The sequence below is a fragment of the Aphelocoma coerulescens genome, unplaced genomic scaffold, assembly GCF_041296385.1.
Source record: "Aphelocoma coerulescens isolate FSJ_1873_10779 unplaced genomic scaffold, UR_Acoe_1.0 HiC_scaffold_70, whole genome shotgun sequence".
NCBI classification, from domain to species: domain Eukaryota; kingdom Metazoa; phylum Chordata; class Aves; order Passeriformes; family Corvidae; genus Aphelocoma; species Aphelocoma coerulescens.
Genome location: NW_027184055.1, coordinates 486,362 through 511,350, shown reverse-complemented (window position 1 = coordinate 511,350; position 24,989 = coordinate 486,362). Strand labels below are relative to the sequence as shown.

Below are 24,989 nucleotides of genomic sequence, written 5' to 3'. Positions count from 1 at the left end.
GGGAGAAGGGATGGGAGTCGCGCTCAGTTCGTGCCGCTGCTTCCCCCTCGGGGACAGGAATCCTTCCCTGCTCCGGCGCGGGGTCCCTCCTATGGGGTCAGTCCCTGCCCTGGCCAGCGGGGGGTCCCTCCCATGGGGTCAGTCCCTGCCCTGGCCAGCGGGGGGTCCCTCCCATGGGGTCTGTCCCTGCCCTGGCCAGCGGGGGTCCCTCCCATGGGGTCAGTCCCTGCCCTGGCCAGCGGGGGGTCCCTCCCATGGGGTCAGTCCCTGCCCTGGCCAGCGGGGGGTCCCTTCCCAGCCGTGCGGTCACTCCCCGGCCCGGCCCTGAGGCGCGGGGCAGCCGCGGGGCAGCCGCGCTCCGGCCCCGTCAGCGGCAGCGCCGCTTCGTGCCGGGCAGGAGCGGCAGAAGGAGCCGGGCGGCGGCGGGGGCTGAATCCCGGCAGCAGCGAGGAGGAAGAAGAGGAAGAAGAGGAAGAAGAGGAAGAAGAGGAAGAAGAGGAAGAAGAGGAAGAAGAGGAAGAAGAGGATGGGGCCGGGGCCGCCTGCGGTGTCCGATCCCCGGCAGCAGCGGGGAGGCCTCGGGCAGCGGCGGCGGGCGGGGCCCTTTGGAGCCGCCCCGAGGGCTCGGTGCCGCCCCGGGCCCCTGAAGGAGCCGCTCGGCGGGACGGGCGAGCTGGGAACGAGAGAAAACGCCGAGAAAAGAAGAAAATCCGATCAAAGAGCCGCACCGAGGGGCGTCTCCGCCGGCCCGTGGCACTGAAGGAGCTGCACCGAGAGACCAGCGAGGAGCCCGGCGGTGAAAGAGCCGCAGCGGAGGGCGGGGGATGGGAGGTGCGAATGGAGTAATATATAGAGATTCGAAGGAAAAAGTATAAAAGAGCCGCACCGGGAGAGGCCGCTGCGCAGCGACTAAGAAAGTAGCACCGGGGGGTTCCGGGGCTTGTTCCCCTCAGCTCCGCTCAGCCCTCGGGCACCGGGGGGTTCCGGGGCTTGTTCCCGTCAGCTCCGCTCAGCCCTCGGGCACCGGGGGGTTCCGGGGCTTGTTCCCGTCAGCTCCGCTCAGCCCTCGGGCACCGCGCTGGGGCCCCGCGCACTTTTCCAGCCCGGCCGCCCCCACGGGCCGGGCCCCGCGGCTCCCGCTGCCGCCGCCTCGGCCCCGCCGAGCCCAGAAACCCCGGAAAATCGCTCCCATGCACTAAGGAACCTTTCCGTGCGCAGCCAGGGGCGCAGAGGGGGGATCCTTATGAAGTCCTCTCCCCTCAGTCCCTCCTGGCACGGCCGGGCATTAGCGCAGCTCCTGGGGCTGTGTCCCGGCACCGGCTGCTGCCACAGGGCACGGGGCTGCCGCGCTCGGGCATTAAACGCGACAGATTTGGGGAGCAGGGACAGCCAGAGAAAGCCTCGGGGAGCCCTCGGGAGCCTGGAGCTGCCCGAGGGGCACAAAGGATGCCCTGGACACAGCGATGGCCCCAGCAGCGGCTCTGCCCCCCAGCACGGGGCTGTGTCCCAGACCCCCCGCTCCAGCCCGAGGTTTGGGGGCGGCAGCGGAGCTGCTGGACGGAGGACGGCTGGAGGAGCAGGAGCGGGAGGAAGAGGAGGGATAAAGGGGAAGGGCGGGAGGAAGAGGCGGGCCAGAGGGCGCAGGAAGAAGAGCCTCCATGTGCATCCATCGCTCTCTGTGTCCGCATCTCTCGGCCTCGGGAACACCGCTCCCCCCATCCCGCAGGTGACCGGGGAGGGGCAGCTCGCCCCAAATATCTTGGGCGGTGCCTGGGGTTGTTTTGGGAGAGGGGATTTTTGGAGCTTGGAGGATTCCAGCACCGAGCCCCAAATATCTTTGTTGGTTCCTGGGGAAGGGGGGTTTGGTGGGGCAGGGGGGGAGGCGGATGTTTGGATCTTGCAGGGCTCCGAATGTGAGTCGCAAATGCCCCTTGGGGGATATTGGGGAGCCCCCGGCACGCGGGGTTTTGTGGTCCCGGTGGCGGCTGCCGGGAGAAATGGGATGGGGCGGGATGGGGCCCGGGAAGGGTGGGATGTGGATTGGGGTGTGGGATGAAGTGTGGCGGAGGGGGATGGGCGGGATGGGGCCTGGGATGAGGCAGGCGAAGGTTGGGGATGATGAGGCCGGGGGGACCCCAGTCCTGAGGGGCCTGCGGGGTATCCGCCAGCTCCGAGGGAGTTTTGGGGCACCCCTAATCCTGAGGGGGCGGTGCTGGCAGCGGGGGACACGTGGCTCCGGCACCTCTGGCCCCAGCTGAGCCCCCCCCGCCCCCAGCGCCCCCCGGAGCGGAATTTGGGGAGGGGGAGGTGGGGGCGGCCAGCCGGGCCCCCCCGCGCTGTGCCGGCGGGGGCCGAGTGCGGGCGGGAGCCCCGCGGGGCCCGGCCCTGCCCGGGCACGGCTGATGCCGCCCGCCCGCGCTCCGCACTGGTCCGGACTGGTGCTCCCAGTGCCGTGCGGGGCGGGGCCGCTCTGGGGACCCCCCAGGGCACAGCGCGGCTGCTTTGGGGCTGTCGGCAGCGCCCGGCGCTGGGCATGGGGCGTGTGGGGGCAGCTGGGGCCGCACTGGTGGCACTGGTGGTGCTGGGAGCCCCCCCGGGCGCGGGGTGAGCGGTGAGAAGGGGGGCGGGTCTGGGACCCCAAATGGAGCGAAATGGGGAATGGAACCCCCAAAGGGAGCAGGAGGGGCCTGGAACCCCCAAAACCAAGGCCGGGGGAGGGGAGGTGGGGATTAGGGATGGGGAATGTGCAGAAGGGGGGGGGGGGGAAGAGGGGGCTGGGACCCCCAAGCAAAGCGGGAGGGGGATGGGACACCCAAATTGAGCTGGAATGGGGCTGTGGATTGGGGGAACGCTGAGAAAGGGGAGGAGAGGGGAGGGAAAGGTGGGCTTGGGACAGAAGAAGAGCGGTTCCATGGGGGTGCAGCCCTGTCCCCAAGCACCTGAGTCCTGGAGCGATTCCCTGGGGCTCTGGGGAAGGGAGGGATCCGCACTGGGGGGGTCCCCAACCCCCCTGTCCATCCCTGGGGCTGATCGGGGGCTCCCCCCACACAGCAGCCGGTGCTGCGGCAGCCGTGGGGCAGAGGGGGTGGGAAAGGGGGGTCAGGGTGGGAGTGGAGGAGGAGCGGGAGGAAGAGGAGGGAGAGAGGAGGAGGAGGAGCTGGAGAACCACGAGGTTCCACTGCCTGCCCACTGTGTCCGCAGCACCCCCAGCCCCGGTAGCATCTTCCCCCCCATCCTGCAGGTGAGCGGGGAGGGGGAGCTCACCCCAAATCTATCGGGGGGTCACCAGGAGGGGTTTTTTTGGAGGGGTGTTTGGAGCTTGCAGATTCTGGAATCGAGCCCCAGATGTCCTTGCATGTCCCTGGGAGGGATTTTTTGGGCCAGAGGGGATATGTGTATCTTGCAGGACTCCAAAGCTGAGCCATAATTGCCCCTTGGGGGTCTTGGGGGGTCCATGTGAGGATTGCCTGGTCCTGGTGGGGTTGGACATTGGCTTTGGGGATCCCCAGGAGAGCTGGGGGCTGGAACACGGGACGCCTGGAGTGGGGAGAGCAGAGAGGGACGATACCAGAGCTGGGGGACCCCCAAGAGCCTGGAAAGGTGGGGGGGCCTGGAGATGAGGTGGGGTTGGGATCTCTCAGCCCTAAAAGGGGCAGTGAGGGGGGAGGGAGCCCCAAGTGCCTGGAGTGGAGGGAGGCTGAAGAGGGAGACCTTGGGACCTCTGGGAGCCAAAGCAGAATCAGGAAAAAAGGGACCTGTGAGACCCCCAAGACCCCCCAGCATCCCTAAGCAGGACCCCGGAGAGGGGGATCCCCAGGACCCACGGGACCCCCAGCAGCCCTGACAAGGGGGACCCCCAGAACCCCAAAGTGAGGAGACTGGAAAGGGGGAACTCCTGGAGCCGTTTTTAGGACTCACTGCCAATTTTTTGTTAGTTTTTGTGGACACCGGTGAGTTCCAGAGATGGACTTGGGCAGGAGGAAGCCCCAACCCAACACACTCATCTCTTGTTTCTCCCAGAATGAGGATTTCCCATTCCCAACCCTTGGCCAGATGCAGGAGGAGGCTGTGAGGAAGAGGAAGATGCCCTGGGACCCCCAGGCAGGTGAGGAGGAAGTCAGTGCCCCCTTCCCCCTCTCTCCTGCTCCATCTCCCAGCCCAGCATCGCCCCCGGCTGCAGGACAACCCCGCTGCCGACGCCGTCCTGCCGGGGACGGACTGGGGGGATCTCCTTCCCCTTCCCTGTGGCACGGAGGCAAATCCCATCCTCTCCTTGTCCTTCCTCCCGCAGACAAGGAGCTGAGCACGGAGCCCAGGGAGGACAAATCCCCGCGGCAGAACCTGGTGGAAGAGGCCGTTTTGAGCGGCTCCACGGCGCAGGAATCCAACGGGGAGGAAAAGCCCCGGAGATCCCGCAGGAGGAGGGGCTGCAAACGCAGCCCAGGGTGCTCTGAGGAGGAAAGACCCACCCTGTGCCGGGAAGGCGGCCGGAGATCCAGCCAGAGGTCAGAGCTGGTGGTTCATGAGCAGCTTCACGATGGGGAGAAGCCCCACAAGTGTGGGGAATGTGGGAAGAGCTTCAGGTACAGCTCCAGCCTGATCAATCACCAGAGGATCCACATCAGGGAGAGGCCCTATGAGTGTGGGGAATGTGGGAAGAGCTTCAGCCAGAGCTCCAGCCTGATCCGCCACCAGTGCATCCACACTGGGGAGAGGCCCTATGAGTGTCCTGAGTGTGAGAAGAGGTTTCAGACCAGCTCCAATCTCCTCCTGCACCAGCGGATTCACACGGATGAGAGGCCCTTCCGCTGCCCCGACTGCAGGAAGGGCTTCAAACAAAACTCCCACCTCATCACCCACCGGCGCATCCACACCGGGGAGAGGCCCTATGAGTGTCCCCAGTGTGGGAAGAGCTTCTCAAAGAGCTCCTCCTTCATCATCCACCAGTGCATCCACACTGGGGAGAGGCCCTATGAGTGTCCCGAGTGTGGGAAGAGGTTTCAGACCAGCTCCAGTCTCCTCCGGCACCAGCGGATTCACAGGGATGAGAGGCCCTTCCGCTGCCCCGACTGCAGGAAGGGCTTCAGGTACAACTCTGACCTCGTCACCCACCGGCGCATCCACACTGGGGAGAGACCCTACGAGTGTCCCCAGTGTGGGAAGAGCTTCTCCAGGAGCTCTCACTTGACCAGACACCAACGGAGGCACCGCTAAGGGAAGCCCTGCGAGTGCCCCAACTGCAGGAAGAGCTTTGTCCTCTGCTCCAGCTCCATCTCCCATCAGAGGAGCCACGTTTGGCAGAGCCCTGGTGACCCACATTCCCTGTGATCCGTGTTGGGAAGACCCCTGGCTGGTGCTCTCCACGTTCTCGTGGATCCCTGTAGGCACCTGGGTGAACGCAGGGGCAGGAACATCCATCGGGACTCAGATCAACATTGGAAATTCATTGGGAAGAGCTGATTTTTTAACTTTACACCCTAAAATTTTCATCTGCTCTGTCCAATTGTTTTTTCTGGTGGTATCAAGCAACCCTGGATGACCTTGGAGATCTTCTGCAGCCTAAGTAATTTCTGTGTTAATCCCACTGAAACAACCAAAATTGGGGTAGAAATAAAGAAATTAAACAAAGAGATCTAAAGCGGCACCATTTTACCGGAATTTGGGGTTGAATTTGGGGTTCAGGGGAATATTCGGGAGGATCTGAGTGTTGTGGGGCTGTGAAGCCAGGCAGACTGGGGCCACAATCTTGTGTTGTCAGAACGTGTCCACCTGAGCCCACCTATTCTACAGGAATTCTGGTTGTCTGTCCCAGTCCCTGCTCTGGGTCTCTCCCTTTGGGGTGTGACCTCCAAAGTGCCCAAATCGCTGCTGAAGTGCCTGAGCTGCTCAGGGCTGTGGATGTTCCTGTCCCCCAGCCTGTCCTGGTCGGTGCCATGGGGGCTGGGAGGGGGTCTGGGGGGCTCCTTAAGGGACTGGGAGGGGCTTTTGTGGCTCTTGAGGGCATTTGTGGTTCTTGGAGGGGCCTTTTAGGGTGGTCTCAGAGAGTTTTGGTGATCTTGGCTGGGCCGTGTGTCTTGGAGAGAATTTTGTGGTTCTTGGGGTCATTTATGATGCAGGGAGTGGTTGGGGGAGTCCTGGCCAGGAGCTGTGGGGTGGTTTGAGGGGTCTGGGAGTGGCTGTGGGGCTGGGAGGGGGTTTTAGGGCCTCTCCCCCAGACTCCAAAACTGCCACCAGACCCCACACCCCAAGATGCTGCTGGGGGTCGGGGGTTCCATGTTGGGGTTCATCTTCCTGGCACTGCAGGAGAAGGTGAGGGGGGTCCCCAGGGGCCGTGTGTGTCCCCCCAGAGCGTGTGTGACCCCCCCATCCCAGTGTCACCCCCTTTTCCCTGCCCACAGGGCTCCTGAGCCAGCCCCTGCTGCCCCGGGAGGGAATTTGGGGAGGGGGCAGAGGGGGTGCGCAGCCCCCGCCGGGGGATGACCCCGGCCCAGCGCCCTTCGTTCAGCACCGAGCTGGGCTTGGGGCCGCAGGAGGAAGAGGCCGATGGGAAGCAGATCCTGCAGGGGGGACAGGGCTTGGGCTCAGGGCAAGGTCCTGCCCTGCACACCTGGCTCAGGTGTGAGCCTGCCCCGGGAAGGGAGCGGGACATTCCCATCCCCACGCATCAGGGCTGGGAGCAGCGCTGGGAGCACGGACATGGAAATCCTGGGAGCCACTGGGACCGCACTGGGGGGTGAATGATCCCCCCCAGCACCTTTCCAGGCCGCCCTGTGACCTGAGAAATGCTCGCTGGGCCTCGGCCTTGGCCAAGAGCCCCCGGGCTCAGCTGCTCTGAGCTCAGGCGCTGCCGGCTCCCGCAGCCCGCCCAGGGCCGCCCTGCCCGTGCCGGGGCTGTGCTGGAATTCTCTGCTGCTGCTGGGCCACTCGGGGGGTCTGGCCCCGCAGGAAAGGTGACCCTGAGCCAGGAGCTTTCCTTGGCCGCAGCAAAGCCTCGGCACGGAAAGACCTTCCCAGCGCTGTGCCCTGGGCCGGGAGGGATTGTGCCACCAGAGCTGTCCCTCCATTTCTTCTGCCAGGCAGCTTTAGCACAGGAAAAGTGGAGAAGCCAGAGCTGCCTCTCAGCTTTCCGCAGCCCTCCAGAGGAATCCTGTGTGGGAAGCAGCCTGGGAACCGGGTTGAGGTGCCAGGGCAGGGGAATTCAGAGCCCTTTCCTCCCCCGGCTCTGGCCCTTGCCCTTTGCAATGGCCCTGCAGCTGCCAGAGGGGCCTTTTTGGCTCAGCTGAGAGCAGTCGTGCTGCAAGGCTGTCCTCGAGCTGCTTGGGCTGCACATGTGCCCAGGGAATGCTCATTGCTTGCAGTCTCAGGCGCTGTGGGTGTGCAGGTGTAACTACTGCAGGAGGGAACAGCTCTGCTGGGGGCAGTTCTCTTTTTCTTGGTGGTTTTTCTGTTGAATGAACGTTCCCTGCCAGCTCCGGGCAGAGCTCTGTAGCTGTATGTGGCACTTGTCTGTGGCACTGTGGCTCAGGAGGTGGCCAAGGGGAGCTTGGCCGAGGTGTGGGCAGAGGAATGGCCATCAGGCCAGGCTGGGGGGTCAGCGGCCGGTCAGTTGCGTTGCGTGGCCGCGGCTCTGGACGCTTGTGTGGGAGCGTGTGCAGGGCTGGAAGGCTGGGGCTGCCGCCGCTGTGTCGCAGAGCCGGGAAGGCCGGGGCTGGCCCGGCCCTGGCCCGGCCCCGCCAGCTCTGCCAGCTGCCGGCGGGGACACAAAGGGCAGCTCCGAGCTGCGGCCGCTGCGCTGCGGCCGCACAAACGCAGCGCCCGCAGAGCTCCAGGGCAAGGTGCTGGCCCTGGCTCGGGGCTGGGCCGGGGCCAGCGGCAGAAAATCAACTTGCAGCTCGGGCCCCGCAGCAGGGAGGAGCAGCAATTGCTGGGGGAGAGAGACTCTTGCCAAGGGCCTGCGGGGCCGGGCCCCAGGGAACGGCTTCCCGCTGCCCGAGGGCAGGCTGAGATGGGATGTGGGGCAGCAATGGTTCCCTGGCAGGGCGCTCAGGGCCTGGCACAGGCTGGCCCCAGAAGCTGCGGCTGCCCCCGCATCCCTGCAAGTGTCCCAGGCCGGCTCGGCCATTGGGGCTTCCTGCCCAGGAGGGCTGGGCTGGGCTGGGGCTGCTGAGGGCGGGATGGGCTCTGGCTGAGCCAGCTGAAGGCTGCGCATGATGAGGCCGGGGGGACCCCGTTCCTCAGTGGGTTCTGGAGTATCCCACATTCCTGAAGGGATTTCAGGGTATGTCCCGTTCCTGAGGCAGTTTTGGGGTCCCCCCAGTGCTTCGGAGGGGTTCTGAGAGGGGGGCTCTGGTACTTGGAAGGGGGACCTATTGTCAGGGAGCCGGGGAGCCCATTTTGGGAAGGATGCTGCTGTTTCTGGCAATGTTGAGAGGTTCTGAATGGGCTGTGGGGCCCTGGCTGTCATTTTGGGACTTGAGGTGAGCCCATGGGCACAGCAAGGGCTGAGGAGAGGTTCCAAGGTGCCATTTGGGATGGAGGGATTGAGCGGGTGCCTCCAATAAACTCAATGCCAGCCCCAATGTGTCGATGGCAGCCCCAAATGGCTTGATCCGTCAGCCCCAAGGCCCGGCTGTGGGGAGTCAGGAAGCACAGAAGGGGAATTGGTGTCCAGGAGGGGTGGGATGGGATGGGATGGGATGGGATGGGATGGGATGGGATGGGATGGGATGGGATGGGATGGGATGGGATGGGATGGGATGGGATGGGATGGGATGGTTTGGGCACTCGGAGTGGGGCCCTCCAGGGAGGGAAAGCAGGAGCTGCTTTTGGGGAGGCTCCTGGTGTTTTTTGACAATTTTGGAGCCTCTACGTCGTTTCTGGGAGGTTGCAGTGAATTTGGGGAAGGTGCCGTAAAGCCCCTGAAATCTGGGGGGCTGAGGTGAAGTCCCCACATTTTGGGAGGGTGAGAAGACCCATATTGGGAGGGGATCCTAGTGATTTGCACCCCTTCCATGGGGTGAGAAGCAGCTTGTGAGGGAGGGAAGGAAGGAAGGAAAGTAAGGAAAGGGAGGGAGGGAGGGAGGGGGGCAGGAAGGGAGGGGAGGAATGAAGGAAGGAATTCAGAAGGAAGGAAGGAATTCGGAAGGAATTCGGAAGGAAGGAAGGAATTCAGAAGGAATTCGGAAGGAAGGAATTCGGAAGGAAGGAAGGAATTCGGAAGGAAGGAAGGAAGGAATTCGGAAGGAAGGAATTCGGAAGGAAAGAAATTCAGAAGGAATTCGGAAGGAATTCGGAAGGAAGGAAGGAATTCGGAAGGAAGGAAGGAAGGAATTCGGAAGGAATTCGGAAGGAATTCGGAAGGAATTCGGAAGGAAGGAAGGAAGGAAGGAAGGAAGGAAGGAAGGAAGGAAGGAAGGAAGGAAGGAAGGAAGGAAGGAAGGAAGGAAGGAAGGAATTCGGAAAAAATTCGGAAAGAAGGAATTCGGAAGGAAGGAATTCGGAAGGAAGGAAGGAATTCGGAAGGAAGGAATTCGGAAGGAATTCGGAAGGAATTCGGAAGGAAGGAAGGAATTCGGAAGGAATTCGGAAGGAAGGAAGGAAGGAAGGAAGGAAGGAAGGAAGGAAGGAAGGAAGGAAGGAAGGAAGGAAGGAAGGAAGGAAGGAAGGAAGGAAGGAAGGAATTTGGAAGGAATTCGGTAGGAAGGAAGGAAGGAATTTGGAAGGAAGGAATTCGGAAGGAAGGAAGGAATTCGGTAGGAAGGAATTCGGAAGGAAGGAAGGAAGGAAGGAAGGAAGGAAGGAAGGAAGGAAGGAAGGAAGGAAGGAAGGAAGGAAGGAAGGAAGGAAGGAATTTGGAAGGAAGGAATTCAGAAGGAAGGAAGGAATTCGGTAGGAAGGAATTCGGAAGGAAGGAAGGAAGGAATTCGGAAGGAATTCGGAAGGAAGGAAGGAAGGAAGGAAGGAAGGAAGGAAGGAAGGAAGGAAGGAAGGAAGGAAGGAAGGAAGGAAGGAAGGAAGGAAGGAAGGAATTTGGAAGGCAGGAAGGAAGGAATTTGGAAGGAAGTAATTCAGAAGGAATTCGGAAGGAATTCGGAAGGAATTCGGAAGGAAGGAATTTGGAAGGAATTTGGAAGGAATTCGGAAGGAAGGAAGGAAGGAATTCGGAAGGAAGGAATTCGGAAGGAAGGAAGGAAGGAAGGAAGGAAGGAAGGAAGGAAGGAAGGAAGGAAGGAAGGAAGGAAGGAAGGAAGGAAGGAAGGAAGGAAGGAAGGAAGGAAGGAAGGAAGGAAGGAATTTGGAAGGAAGGAAGGAAGGAATTCGGAAGGAAGGAATTCGGAAGGAAGGAATAAAGGAAGGAAGGAATTCGGAAGGAAGGAATTCGGAAGGAAGGAAGGAAGGAAGGAAGGAAGGAAGGAAGGAAGGAAGGAAGGAAGGAAGGAAGGAAGGAAGGAAGGAAGGAAGGAAGGAAGGAAGGAAGGAAGGAAGGAAGGAAGGAAGGAAGGAAGGAAGGAAGGAAGGAAGGAAGGAAGGAAGGAAAACAGTGTAAGTTCTGAATGAAAAAAAAAAAGGTAAATAACTGAGTTCTCTTTTCAAAAATATCAATTCCCTCTGAATCCAAAGGTGCAGAAGACTTTTCACTCCACATTTGGGTTTTGTTTTCATCTCTCATAATTTTTCTGGTTCTTTTCTTTCTTCTCTTGTTTTTAATAGATAAGACCTACTAGGAAAGGAATGCAGAGCCAAATGAGACCCATTTCTGGCAGGCACTGAAAGTGTGGGCTCCTGGTCTGGTTCCTTTTGTGTGGATCCCTCATCTCTGTGGCACGGGGGGAATAGCAGTGCTGGGAGCCAGCAGCGGGCTCAGGAGCATCCCGCACTGGCAGCTCTGAGCAGGTGGCACATGTCCTGCTCTCCTGCTGCCCTCCAAAGCACAGAATCCATGGGCAAGTTTAGGCCCAGCTCTGGGCACAGCCAGCATGGCCTGGGCACGGGAACGGGGGGCAAAGCGGGCGGGATCCTTCTGCAGCTGACTGGTGGTTTCTGGTTTCTGTGCCCAGAGTGCCAGGATATTCTTAAGAGGTGCTTGTCCATGCAGCCCTTGGACAGGCCGTCCTTGGAAGAGCTCTTCAGTGCCCCTTGGCTGCAGGGTGTTCATGTGCCCTAGAGGATGGCAGGGACCCACGGGCACAGTGTGATCCAGGGGCCTGGCAGGTAACAGCCCCACACATCTCTTGGCAATCAGTGGCAAAGCAAAGCAGACGATTTTGTCCTGCCTGGAGCTCTGAGCAGGGAGCATCAGAAGGGAACACGCAGCTCTTGGGCTGCAGCTGAGCTGGAGGCCTGCTCTGGCAAGCACTGGTGGCCACCATCCCCCCTGGTTTTGCTGGTCTGGTTCACTGATGGCTGGGCCCTGGGCAGAACCCTGAGAGCCTGGTGTGGCCCCAGGGAAGGAGAAGGAGCCCCTGGAGAAGCTGTAGCAGGTGGGGCTGCTGCTGCTGGAGACACCAAGGACGAGCTCAAGGCCGACAACCTCTTCCTGGAGCTGGCCAGCGGCAGCTGAAGATGATGGCCTTTGATTCTGGCACCTTCTCCAAAGACACGCTCCACGGCCAGTGTGCAGGTGAGTCCAGAGCCAGGGGGATGCTGCCAGAGCTGGGCATGGCACGGCCTGGCCGGGCACCAAAGGTTCCCCCTTTGCTGGGGCGGCTGCAGCCAATTCTTCAGTGGCTGCCAATACATGTGTGTCAGTGCAAAGCTCTCAAGGGACTGATTAAAGCAGAGGACTGGAGACCATGGCTGCACAAAGCTCTCAGAGACTCAAGTGTGGAAAAGGAAAGTACCTTAGAAAAACCAGAAGTACCTTGAAGCATTAATGAACTCTTGTTAATGACCAAGGCTCTCAAGGGACTGATTAAAGCAGAGAATTGGGGACCATGACTGCACAAACCTCTCAGAGAGTCAGTGTCAAAAAGAGGTACTTTAATTACCCTGGAGTATCTCAAAGCATTAATGAGCCCCACTGAGTGTTGTTACTGACAAAGAATCTCCAGGGACTCATTAGAGCAGATAATTGGGGGCCAGGATTGCACAAAGCTCTCAGAGACTCCCGGGCAAAAGCCAAAGCCAAAGTCCTTTGAAAACCCTGCAGTCCCTGGGAGCATTCAGGAGCCCCCAGGGCCATTCCTGACCAAGGCTCCCCAGGGACTCCTTCCAGCAGATCCCTGAGGCCACTGGGATGTGGGGGGATGCTGAGGGCAGGACAAGGGGCTGACAGTGCCCAGCCTTGCTGGGGCTGTGCCAGGAGGCCCCAGGGCCTCAGGACAAGGTGTCTCCTCCCAGCCCTTGGTGGCACAGACGCTGCTGTGCCCCAGGGCACCAAGACTTGGCTTCTCCTGGGCACTGCCAGCCCTGCCAGGGCCCTTGGCCATGTCCAGCACAGCTTGTCCTGCGCTGTCCCACCGCTGCTGCTGCGTCCCTGCAGGCTGCACACTCCCATCTCGCTGCCCCGCCAGCTCTGCCCTGCCACTGCCAGCCCTGGCCTGAGCTGTGCCCAGCCTCACCCTCTGTGCCTTGGGCACACACACATGCCCTGAGCTCATCCTCCCTCTGGGTGCTTCTCCTGCCCCAGCGCTGCCCTGGGAGGGACATTTCCTCCTCCTCATGCCCAGTGTCCCCCTGCCCAGCTGCTCTGTGGGGCACTGCGTGTCTCTCCTGCTGTTCCCTGCCTCCCAGGAAAGCTGCACCATGTGGGGCACGGCCCTTCCAGCAGCCTCCCAGCCCCTCAGCCTTGTTGGGCCCTTTCCCCTGAGCAGACAGCAGCAGCATCTCCGTGCTCTGCCCAGCGTGCTCCTTTCGCCACCAAACTGCAGGAAAATAGAAACTGTCCAACACCATCTCTGAAGTGTCAGAGAATCAGGCCCTGTGGAACCAAGGAGCCCTTGGGACACAGGAGGATCTCGTGTAACCCAGGGTCAGTTCTGCCACTGCAGATCCAAAGAGATCCTTGTGACACTCTGGGGCCTTGTGGAACCCTTCTGCCCTGGTCTCTGCACCAAGGAGACCCTTGTGCCACTCCAGGACCTTGTGCAGCCAAGGAGAGCATTGTGAGAGTGCGGGGCCATGGAACCAAGGGACCATTGTGACCTTGTGGGGCCTCATGGACTCAAGGGACCATTGCCACACTGTGGGGCCTCATGGAATGAAGGGTCCATTGTGACACTGCAGAACCAAGGACACCATGGTTACACTGCGGGACCCATGGAACCAAGGCACCATTGGGACACCCCGTGGCCTCATCCTCTTGAATTTCAACAGATCTGAGGGATGGCAGCACCTGCAGGCAGCACTGAAGGATTCTGGGGAGAGCCTTTGATCCCTGCTCCAAAGGAAATCAGAGAAAGACCCCTGGTCAGATAAAGGCACCTTTTCCTTTTCCTTTTCCTTTTCCTTTTCCTTTTCCTTTTCCTTTTCCTTTCCCTTTCCCTTTCGCTTTCCCTTTCGCTTTTCCCTTCTCCTTCTCCTTCTCCTTCTCCTTCTCCTTCTCCTTCTCCTTCTCCTTCTCCTTCTCCTTCTCCTTCTCCTTCTCCTTCTCCTTCTCCTTCTCCTTCTCCTTCTCCTTCTCCTTCTCCTTCTCCTTCTCCTTCTCCTTCTCCTTCTCCTTCTCCTTCTCCTTTTCTCCTTCTCCTTCTCCTTCTCCTTCCCCTTCCCCTTCCCCTTCCCCTTCCCCTTTCCCTTTCCCTTTCCCTTTCCCTTTCCCTTTCCCTTTCCCTTTCCCTTTCCCTTTCCTCTTTCCCTTTTCCTCTTCCTGGTGTAAACTGTTGACCTGCCTGTAAGGTGCAGCAAAAGCTTTGCAGGGTTTGGTTCAAGGTACCCAAGGCTGGAACAGGGAAGTGTTCGAGTCCCTTCTAAGAGAAGGGTTGCAGTCTTTGTGCCATGACTGCCTGGGATCCATGGAACAAGTGTGTTCTGGCAGACTCTGGGACCTCCACAGCAATCCCATGCAGGAGCCAGCACTGGACCTGCACCCTGGTGGGAGCAGCGTGGTACGGATGGGAAACGGGCAGCTGGGTGTGCAGTGGGAACCTCAACCCAGGTCATAGAAGCCCAGGCTTTAGCTTTGAACACAGCAGCACAAAAAGCAGAATGAATGACCTTTCCTAGGAATCACTGAAGGACAAAGGGTGAACATATGGACGGATTTGAAATCTGGGTTTGGAATAATGCACGCCCAGGGAGCCACATGGAAGGAAAGGGCACAGAGGTCTCCAGTGAGTACAAAAAGAAATCAGTCACCTACTGCAGAGTGTGCCAAAGCCAAAAGAAGTGGCCCTGATGCCCTTGTAAAGCCCATGGGTTTGGAGACTCCCCAGGTAATCCAGGGAATCCATTGGCTGACCAAACAGCTCAAGAGGGTGCTGAAAAAGCTCTCCTTGTACTAATACCTGGCAAACTGGAATGTTCTGCAACAGAAACCAGATTCCAGTGATCAGGACAGGCAGTCAGCCCCAGCAGCAGCAGCTACGGAAAATCCCAGCAGGTGATTGGTAACCCCGTGTGGGCAGGTAATTGTAGCTCCACAATTAATGTAAAACGGAACTCAAACATCAGGAAACACATGAGGAAATGGAGAATATGGTGGCCAGTTTACAAAGGCATCCAGTAAGCACAAAAATGGCAAAAAATAATAGATCAGTTGTTGAGAAAGATGGGATTGGTTTTGAAGGAAGAAGACTGCCTCCAGGGCTGGTTAAATGGGAATCACCAGGTGATTTTGGCCAACTGATTTTGCAGAACTGCCCAGGCAGAAGGGGGACTGGCACATTTTGGTATTGGTGGATCCTTTTTCTGGATGGCCAGAAGCTTTCCCGTGTGGCACCAACAAGACAAGGGAAGGCTCAGAAGCTTTGCTGAAATGAATATTTAATAGCACTGGGACTAACTCTTGTAAGCCTTAACAGGTGCATGGTTCTCAACAGATCATTGGGGCTGGACTCACCTGTACATCCTTTCCAACCAGGAGATCCGGTGTGCATCAGCACCTGGAATTTTGGAACAATCCAGCCGCAGTGGAAGGGACCATCTCAAGTCCTCCTGGTAACCTACCCTGCACTCAAGGTAGAAGGAATCAAACTCGGTGTTCATCACATGCGGGTAAAACCAGTGAGCACACATTAAACACAGCAGAAACAAGACTGTCTGACACCGTGGAGTTTGGGGTTTTACATAAATCCTATTGTTTTAGGTATTGAATAGGATTTTCTAAGGGGATACTATTGATTGGATCTGGATGAAGATGATCAATAATTGTGTATTTATAATAATAATAGAAACAATGTTCCTGACTTCTGGGAAGGGAAATGCGGTTTTCAAAGTCAGTGCAAGGTGTTGGCAGATGACAGAATGTGACCCCTGTAACAGCTTGTTTGCCAACACCAACCTCTGCAGAAAATCCAGTTCCGTGGGGAGCTTCAGTCAGCAATTTGACAAAAATCTGGGAACACGTGTGGGAAGGAAATAGCACCCAGGGCACCTGGACAGGGATGGAAGGAGAATATTCCTTACCATGGGCACATCAGAACAATAGTGCTGAGAATTGTAACATTTCCAAAGCAGATCTGGAAATTACCTCAGGAAATATTGATCAGCTGACAGATTGCACTGATACCCCCTGGAGCTGTCAAATTCCAGAAGTATGGAATCGCCCTCAGACAGGACAGTGGGAATGTTTCCAGCCCGTTCTGGGGTGTCTGGGCTGGGAAGGGAGCCCAGGCCTCCCACAGGACCCCTTACAGGTGGGTATAAAATATCCTGATTGAACAAGGTCAAGGCCAAAGGATCCCAGGACAAAGGAAAAGTGGGATTGCCCTGGGACAGACATTTGAGCTGTTTGGAATCCTCAGGTGCAGCAGCTCCTGGCTGTGGCCCAGGCTCTGAGGCTGGGTTGTGTTTGTAGATATGATTCTGCCTTTCTCAGTGGCACCGGGGCTCAGCCGACAAACAACGAGCCTTGGAGAGGCACAGAGTGTCAGCAGGGCACGGTCAGATCCTTAGGAGCCCCAGGATGAGTGGGAAGTGATGGAATTTGGAGCAGACGTTTGGCCCTGGGAGAATCAGGAGCACCATGGACACTGGGGGTATTAACGTTCCGTCCCTCGTGCAAGGAGTCACTACCGGGAACCCGACTGTGGGGAAAGGTTAAAGGGGATGGAACTTGGAAACATCCCAGTGCGGGAACTACAGCGGGATGGATTTTAGAATCCATCTCTGCTCCGCAAAGATCTGCCTTTAGGAACAGACCAGCCACACACCATTGGGCTCTGCAGATGGAAACTTCAGTGAATGCAGATCCTTTGGGGTTTGCTGAAATAAAGGAACAATTGCCAGCCACAGCTAAAATGACCTTACAGAGCAGATTGGCTTTAGCCCTATTGCTGCTACATGGACAGGGAGTGTGTGGATTCTTGAACTGGAACAGCAGCACTTGTTGTGTGCACATTCCAAATGTGATGCTGGATTGGATGATCAGGTAGAGAGGATAAAATCGGTTGGTGCATCCAGCAGGGAATTAAGGGGAGGGTTAGACAGTAACTGTTTGGATAAAATATTTAAAGGACTTGGATTTCCCCTGACTGATGGTTGGCCTCACTTTTGCAAAGTCTAACTGGGATCACAGCAATACTTGTGCTTCTGACACTTGCTTTGAGCTGTGTAAAGAACATGGTTGTGAAAGCAGCTGAGGAACTCGTGGGATGTGAGTAAAGGAGCAGAGTGAGGCTTCTGAAGGCTTGAAGGGAAGAGAAGCTTCACAACCCTCCAAGAGGGGGAAATTTGCCAGATGAAAAACCGTTTGCACCTGGTGGGTTCATACAATGCTTCTTCTCCAAAAGCCACTGGCCATGGAACCGCACAAGGCTGATTCTGTGGGCAGCAACCAGCCCAGGTGCGCCAACTTTCACCAGTTCACCGGGCAGTCAGGGCTGGCTTTGGGGTCACCGACCACCAGGGACCCCCAAAGAGAGCCCCAGGGCAGAAGAAGGGATGTGCAAAGGGGTGGGGGAAATATGCAGTGATTTTGGGGCAATGATTCTCGTGTGTGTGTTTCTTGTGGGACAATCTGGGAATGTGTCTGTGAAACACAGTCTGCAAACAGGAACATTCCTGAACTCGGCACACACGACTTTGGGAGGGGCTCTCCCCTCGTGCATCCAGCCCAATAAAGAATGCTGCTGCTTCGTGCTGCGCTGGTGCTGAGGAGGTTTTGTTTCACTGAAGTTTTGGTAACACCTCTGTGCCTGTGTCACAGAGCCACAGAGCAGCTGTGATGTCAGAAAGGGGCTGTGTGACATCACAGAGTGGGCTGTGAGATCACAGGGTATTGGTGTGACATCACAGAGAGGGCTGGGCCATCCCAGAAGAGGCTGTGACATCACAGAGTGGGTTGTGACATCACAGGGTGGCTGTGTGACATCACAGAGTCTTCTGTGACATCATGGAGCAGTTCTGTGACATCACTCCGTGGTGCTGTGACATCACAGCTTTGGCTCTGACCTTACAGGGCAGAGGTCAGACATCATCAAGCCGACTATGACATCACAGAGCAATGGTGACATCACAGAGCAGGCTGTGACATCACAGGGTGCTGGTGTGACAGCACAGAGCAGTGTTGTGACATCACAGATAGAGCTGTGACATCACTGGGCACTTGTGTGACATCACAGAGTGGGTTGTGATATCACAGGGTGGCTGTGTGACATCATGGAGTCAGCTGTGACATCACAGAGCAGCTGTGTGGTATCACAGAGAGGACTGTGACAACACAGATGGGTGGTGTGATGTCACAGAGCAGCTATGACATCACAGGGTTGCTATGTGACATCACAGAGTGAGCTGTGACATCACAGATATGGTTTTGATACCACAGGACAGAGGTCTGACATCCTATAGCAGACTATGATATCACTGAGTGGTTGTGACATCCCAGGGTGGCTGTGTGACATCCCAGGGTGGCTGTGTGACATCCCAGGGGTTGGATGCCATGGCACCCCTCATCAGTTCCAGTTCCCTTGGAAACCCCCCCAGGAGCCATTGCTGCACTCAGGGTCCGTGGCCACTTGCCCGCAGACCTGTGGCTGCCCTCGGCTGCCATGGCAGCCCTCAGGACAGAGCGGTGCCGGGGCTGGTGCCAGCTACAATTGCACTGACACTCGCTGATGCCCTCAGGTGCCACGGCAGCGGCCACAGGGACCCGTTCCTCACTTTGGTGCCACGGACACCAACGCTTGGCCCCGCTGCCATGGGGATTGGCACGCTCACCTGCACTCAGGGCCCGTGGCCGGCCACTGCTGCCATGGACACGGGCACGGAGCCCTGGGCCACAGTCGGCTGCTGTGGCCACCAGCCCAAGGTCCCGTGGCCAGGGCCGGGGCCATGGAAAGGAACCCGTGGAGCCGTGGTGATGGTGGGTGGCCATGGGGTGCTGCTGTGGGCTGGGGCAGAGGGAATTTCCTTGCCAGGCCTTTCTCTGGGGCTGTGTTTGGCTCTGTGCTGAGCACAGCGTTGCGCACACAGAGATGGTTTTGTTCTTGCTGAGCTTGCACAGAGCCAAGGCCTTTCCTGCCCCTCGTCCGGCCACACTGGGGAGGGGCTGGGGGTGTGGGGGAGCTCGGCAGGGGTCACAGCCAGGACAGGTGACCCCAACTGACCCCAGGCATATCCCAGACCACAGGACATCATGGCCAATGTATAAAGTGGGGAAACAAGGAGGAAGGGGGGACATTTGGAGTCAGGGTTTTTGTCTTCCCAGGTAACACTCAGGCAGGATGGGGCCCTGTTTTGCCAGTGGGCAGGGTCAGCACCAAAGACACAGACACCAACTGAAGGGATTGTGCAATTTATAGAATGCAAAGCTGCAAAAAGTCACAAAAGCATAAGCTCAGCAAAGCACATAATCATTAGCAAAGAATCACAGCAGGAGCAGCTCAGCAATGCCCCCAACCATCAGTGCCAAAGATTGCCTGCAGTGATTAACCAAGATCCAGCCCCAGGGACCCTCAGACTTTACCATCACCCAGAGCCACCCATCAGCTGCGGGAAGCTGTCCCAGCCAAGGACTGCAGAGCCACTCCCGGACACTGGGAATTCCTGCAGCTGCCTCCAGCCACAGCTGAGGCTCCAACCCCGCTGCGAGAGGGCCCAGCTTTGACAGTGCTGGAGAAACAAACTGACAGCACTTCCAGTGCGGGAACAGCTGCTTTCATCCTCCTCTTGGCTTCCTCCTAAGCCTGGCCAGGGCTCAAGGAGGAGCCAAGGGAGCTGACTTTGACCATACAGCCCCAAACAAGGCCAGATGTGGCCTTGTCCGGTTTCTAAATACAGAAAGGTAAATCTGTGTTTCACCAATGCACAGGTACATAGAACATATTGTTAATAGTACTTTGTTAATGAGTGGGATACAAATATAACATTTGGTTGGAAGGTTGATCAGGAGGTCAGCTTTGGCCCAGGGCCTCTTGTTCAGGCCTTACTCAGGGCCTGGTGTTCAGGCCTTGCAATTTCAATCAGTGCTTTGACCTAGACATGAACTGCAACCTTCATAACAATTCTTCTAATAATGGAGTCTTAGATTTAGGTATTAGGCATAAAGGCATCACCTCTTGTTCTCCAATTAAGTGCTGCTCAAGGTCATCACTGTGAGAAATGAGACAACTCTTAGTTAAAAATTAAAATAATTTATGAAAAATGGAAAAATTGAAAAATTACAAAAATTAGCAAAATATAAAAATTTGGGATCCTATGGCTTGATAGATGCTATGCCCCAGGAGCGCAGGGATTTTAGATCTTCTGGCTGAAACAGCACTGGACCTCAGGTAGAGAAAAAGGACTCACAGTGCTAGGCTGGCTTTTGGCTGGTCCAAAAGCCAAAAAAAAAAAAAAAAAATTTCTTAAGGCTGCTTAATAGGAGTAGGCTTTCCCAGCACTGACCTCCACCTCAGCAAGGCTGGAGAGAAAAGGGGCGTGTCTCTGTCTGGCCCGTTATTTTATAGTGCCTTTGCTCTGCCCCAGTCCGCCCACAGCCTGCCCACAGCCCGCCCCTTCGGTTTAAGGTGATTGGTGTTTTCCCTTTGACAGATTATCTCTGTCCACCAATGGCTCATCCTTGTCAGAGGGGTGGTACTAGTTGAGATAAGGGTCATTAAAATTCAGGTTGCCATGGAGCTTGCCTGCAAAATAATGGCTACGGGGCTGGGCTGGCTGTTAAGAACTGAGGTTTTTTGGAAATTTGCCTTGGAACCAAAGTACAAGTAAAAACACCAAAAAATACATCCAACACATCTTAAAGCACTTGTAAAAGTATACAGTAAACACAGGAAAGATAACTCTTATGGTGTACAAGTGGTTTGAAGTTTGAGAAGGGAGCATTAAGTTGGGAATTTTAACTGGGGAATTTTTACTGGGAAGGGTGCAACTCTCTCTTAATAAACTACTTTGAACAATTGAAAACACTGATAATAGAACTTGATTTTTGTACCTGGGCTGATGGGTTAATTTTAACATTCAATTTAAAAATATTTAACTCAAAATTAATTAATTAAAGCACTTAATATGCAAAGACCAAGCACAAATAGGGATTTCATGTATGACAATCACTCACAGCTATAATTCACATTCCTTTTAAAACAAGCCTCATTAGTTGCTATTCTCTGTTATTTATCAAATCCCCCTTTTTCTAGAGACTGTGTCTCTTTTTAGACAAGTCTCAGTGCTCCATTTCCCAGCACAAAGTGTCACAACAGCTCTGACATGGAATCATAACACACCAAGTGCTCACACTGCAGTGATGACAGTGACTGCCACAAATGCATTTGGCAGCAGCCTCCAGTTTGGCAGCCCCAAAGCCAATCCCAGCAAGGAGAATTTGCTTCTTTCTGCCACTCTTCTACTGCTCTTTCCATCAAGGTGATTCCTGACTGTTGGACTTCAAACCCATCACTGATAACAGTGCAGCATTCCTGTCCTAGAATAGCCCAGGCTCCTCCTTGGCCAGCAGGCAGATAATCCAAGGCCATGCGGGTCTGCAGAGCCCCCGTTCGTGTTTGTTGGAGCTCACAGGATGTGCTGTTGGATATTTTAACAGTATCATTTGCTGCTTCTTCTAATAATCGATTCAGCTCGTTAATGTGAACTCCACAGGACGAGGCAGCGCATGTGGGGCACAGGGTGAACCAGAATCTTTGGCTTTCTGAAATCCAAGGCACTCTTTGGGTGGAAAATGTTCTCTTAACATGAAGCTCTTCCTTGCAGTTGTTGCTGAAGCACCCTAAAGGGAGGAATCACTCTTTTTCCTCAGTCTCATTCGGGTTAGGAACAATAATTCCATTGTCCACGGAGCTGGCACCTTTTTAATTCCAGAATAATGCCCCCAAGGTCCTTTGCTGTTCAGCTTTACTGCGGTGTCAGGGGTAACAAGGCTTGGTGGGTCCTTTCCCCTTTGGCTGGAGAGGTGCCGGGTCCCAGTCCCTGAGGGGCACCCAGGCTCCTGGCTGGAATCCATGTGGAAGTCACTCAGTGTCACATCAGCCTTCACATGGAGCCCCGTGGATCAGAGCATTTTCCAGAGGGGCCATTGGGGCAAACAGGGAGATTGGGTCTGGCCAGATCTGTAAAACAATATCCTGTAACATCTCCTTGTTCTCACACAGAACACTTGGCTGCAGGGACACATTCCCATCATTCTGCCCAGGTTCCAGGAGTCAAACAGTGCTGTCTTTCCCCGGAGCTGTTCCTTCAGCTGCCTGGGGAGGGCCATTGGGCCTCTGGACCCACACTCTGGCTCCATTATTAGGACTGCTGGATCCAACCCCTTTATCTCCACCAACAGTGGTCATTTGAGGTGGATCTCCTTTTTTCACAATTGTTTATAAAACTGCAATATCAAGAATTGTGCTGGCCTGCCATGGAGTTAAATAATCCAATCTTGTTCATTATCGTTTAACAGAATTACTTTGATCTCTCCTTGATAATCTGCATCAATTCCTCCTCCCAGGACATGAACACTTTGCAAAGCCAAGCTCCAGCGAGCAGTTATCAAACCAAAGTGTCCCGGAGGAATCTGAATTCCTATTCCTGCATTGATAACTCTCACTTGCTTCTGATTTATCCCAATTAATCCTGATGCAGGAAGGCCCAGCCCTGCAGCCTCTGGGGTGGCCCTGTCTGGGCCCATCGCACCCAGAAGGATTTCCCAGGAAGTCCAAGTCTCCCTGTCCATGGGTGGATTTGCAGACTGGGTGCAGCCGGGCACACCCAGGGGTTTCCATTTCCCCAGCGGGGCCATTGTTAAGGGTATGGAGCACATCTGGGAGATGGGTTCTCCATCGGGACGGGTTCCCATTTCCTCATTTTTTCAGCTGCTCTTTTAACAACCCCTTCATCTGCTCAACCAATCCTGCAGCTTGTGGATAGGCTGGGATATGAAAAACCCAGCAGTCTTCATCACTGTCTTTTTCACAGGAACAGACAAAGCATTCCAGATCACAGTATCAGCAAACCCTATAAAAACAGCCAATTCCATCCCTTCCTCCTTTATTCATTGTGTGCAATCTCACAAAGTTTACCAGTGACCTTTGGGTCCTGGCCAATCATTTTCTGGAGGATATTTAGTGTTACATCCCTGAGCAGCCATGGCTAAAAAATTCATATTGTCAGCACTATTTCACATTATTATTTATTATCTATACAATATAAATATCATTTTATAGATATATAAACTAGGATATTATTACTAGTTCACTTGCACAAAGAAATTCAAGCTCAAGATTAAAAACTTCTTCTATTGCTCCATGTGGGAGCGTTTCAACAACAATTGTTCCTTCTGTTGGTGCTGTTTCCAATACGCTGTTAACAAAATCCATCCTCCTCTTCCCAAACCCACAAGCTCTTTTCCTTTTTCCATATCCAATTTTGGGATGCATTGTAAGACATCCAGCGCTTCAGCTCCTTTTAACCGACTGCCCCACTGCTCGCACGGTGCTCCGACCTCAGCCCACTCCAGAGCCAGGGAACGCCAGGGAAGCTCTTCCCATCCAGGATTTCAGACAGGACTGATTCCTTACATTTACATTTAAAAAGTGACATTTTGCTGTGATCCGGCCAGACTACACCAATTTTGTTGTACCAGTGGGCAGGGCCAGCACCAAAGACACAGACACCAACTGAAGGAACTGTGTCATTTGCTACAGCTCAAAGCAGCAAAGAATCACAGCAGGAGCAGCTCAGCAATGCCCCCAATCATCAGTGCCAAAGATTGCCTGCAGTGATTAACCAAGATCCAGCCCCAGGGACCCTCAGACTTTACCATCACCCAGAGCCACCCATCAGCTGCGGGAAGCTGTCCCAGCCAAGGACTGCAGAGCCACTCCCGGACACTGGGAATTCCTGCAGCTGCCTCCAGCCACAGCTGAGGCTCCAACCCCGCTGCGAGAGGGCCCAGCTTTGACAGTGCTGGAGAAACAAACTGACAGCACTTCCAGTGCGGGAACATCTGCTTTCATCCTCCTCTTGGCTTCCTCCTAAGCCTGGCCAGGGCTCAAGGAGGAGCCAAGGGAGCTGACTTTGACCATACAGCCCCAAACAAGGCCAGATGTTGGATTTCATGGCCTTGTCTGGCGTCTAAACACAGAAAGGTCAATCCATGTTTCACTAATGAGAGGATACATCAATCACAGCGCTAATGATCATGCAAATTTCGGTAATGAGCAGATACAAAGATAACCTTTGGTTGGAAGGTTCATCCAGAGGTCCCCTTTGGCTCAGGGCCTGTTGTTCAGGCCTCAGTCAGGCCACTTGTCCAGGCCTTGGCACTTCAGGGACGTGGTTTAGTGCTGGGCTTGATTGTGCTGGGTTAATGGTTGGACTTGATGAGCTCAGAGGTCTTTTCTAACAGAAAGGAGTCTGTAATTCCAGGATTCTGTCTGCTGCATTCAGCCAGGTCCATGTTAGCAGCATTACTTTGCCCAAAATTCTCCTCTTGCTCAGCTCTTGTGGCCTAAGGCTTCAGCTCCTTCAGCTCCTGGTGCTGAGCTGCTCATGCTGAACGAGACGCCTCGGAGAGAAGAATACAGTTCATCCCATTCCTTCTGGCACACGGAGAGGGGAGGCTGTGAAAACAGGAGCATTGTTTGCTGTGGCTTCCTCTGTGCCCTTGACGCCTTTCAGCGCTTTGAAACAGCCAAGAGCTTTCTCCAAGAGTGCAATGAAGCAGCTGTTCCTGCTCCCAGCTCTCGCCCTGCCCAGTCTCTGCCCTTGACTGCTTTTGTCCCTCTTGCTGTGCCCTCTGTGGCCCCGGGGCTCGGTGGCTGCTGCCCAGGGCTGTGGCACTGGCACAGATCCAGTGCTCGAGACCCTCCTTTCTCTGCCCTTGGAGCTGCCTGCTCACAGCAGCCTTTGCCACCTGCAAGCTCCACATGGACAGGGAGTGCCCACCTCTGCTCCTTGCACACCCTGCAGGAGCCCAGGGCTGCCATCTCCAGTCCCTGCTGGCACTGAGGGCTCCCAGGTGCCCCAGGCTGCTGTGGCACCGCTGCCAACGGGAGGGAACAGCGGCAGGGGCTGTGCTGAAAGTCAGCTCCATTTGCTGCTGCTGCTGCTGCTGCTGTGGGGGTCATTTGTCCAGCCCTGCCCCAGAGTCAGGGATCAGATCCAGGCCCTGCTGCTGCTCCCTCGGGATCAGCCACAGTTTGGGTGTTGCTGTCAGTGCCAGCAGGAGCGGGCGCTGGAGCAGCGGGTGCTGACAGTGCCCCAAGCCCCGGGGCCCGAAGGGTGCCTGGGCTGCGGGGCTGGCAGGGAGCTGCCCCTTGTTCTCCCTGTGCCTCACGCAAAGCTGGGCCGCTCACAAGTGGGGCAGCACAGCAAACAGGGAGCCTGCCAGTCTCTGCCAGCCCTGTCTGCTCTGAGATTGGGCCTTGGAGCTGCAGGGGGACAAAGGCAGCTGC

The 24,989-nt window shown here is 56.2% G+C and overlaps 1 protein-coding gene across 1 annotated transcript; it reads left to right on the top strand.

Annotated features, from left to right (window-relative positions):
- The first annotated feature begins 1,651 nt into the window (after window positions 1-1,651).
- Window positions 1,652-5,326, top strand: LOC138102351 (zinc finger and SCAN domain-containing protein 2-like). The gene is made up of 4 exons (XM_069000038.1): window positions 1,652-1,726; window positions 4,021-4,105; window positions 4,292-4,883; window positions 4,968-5,326. Exons 2-4 carry the CDS (start codon window positions 4,054-4,056, stop codon window positions 5,212-5,214), a joined length of 891 nt encoding a protein of 296 aa, XP_068856139.1. The 5' UTR covers window positions 1,652-1,726; window positions 4,021-4,053; the 3' UTR covers window positions 5,215-5,326.
- The last annotated feature ends 19,663 nt before the right edge of the window (window positions 5,327-24,989 follow it).

Excerpts from the sequence above, each read along its gene's own strand:
- LOC138102351 (XM_069000038.1), top strand. The coding sequence starts at position 4,054 with ATGCAGGAGGAGGCTGTGAGGAAGAGGAAGATGCCCTGGGACCCCCAG. Across the intron at positions 4,106-4,291 it reads GCCCTGGGACCCCCAGGCAG|ACAAGGAGCTGAGCACGGAG; the intron begins GTGAGGAGGAAG and ends TTCCTCCCGCAG. Across the intron at positions 4,884-4,967 it reads CGCATCCACACCGGGGAGAG|GCCCTATGAGTGTCCCGAGT; the intron begins GCCCTATGAGTG and ends CACTGGGGAGAG.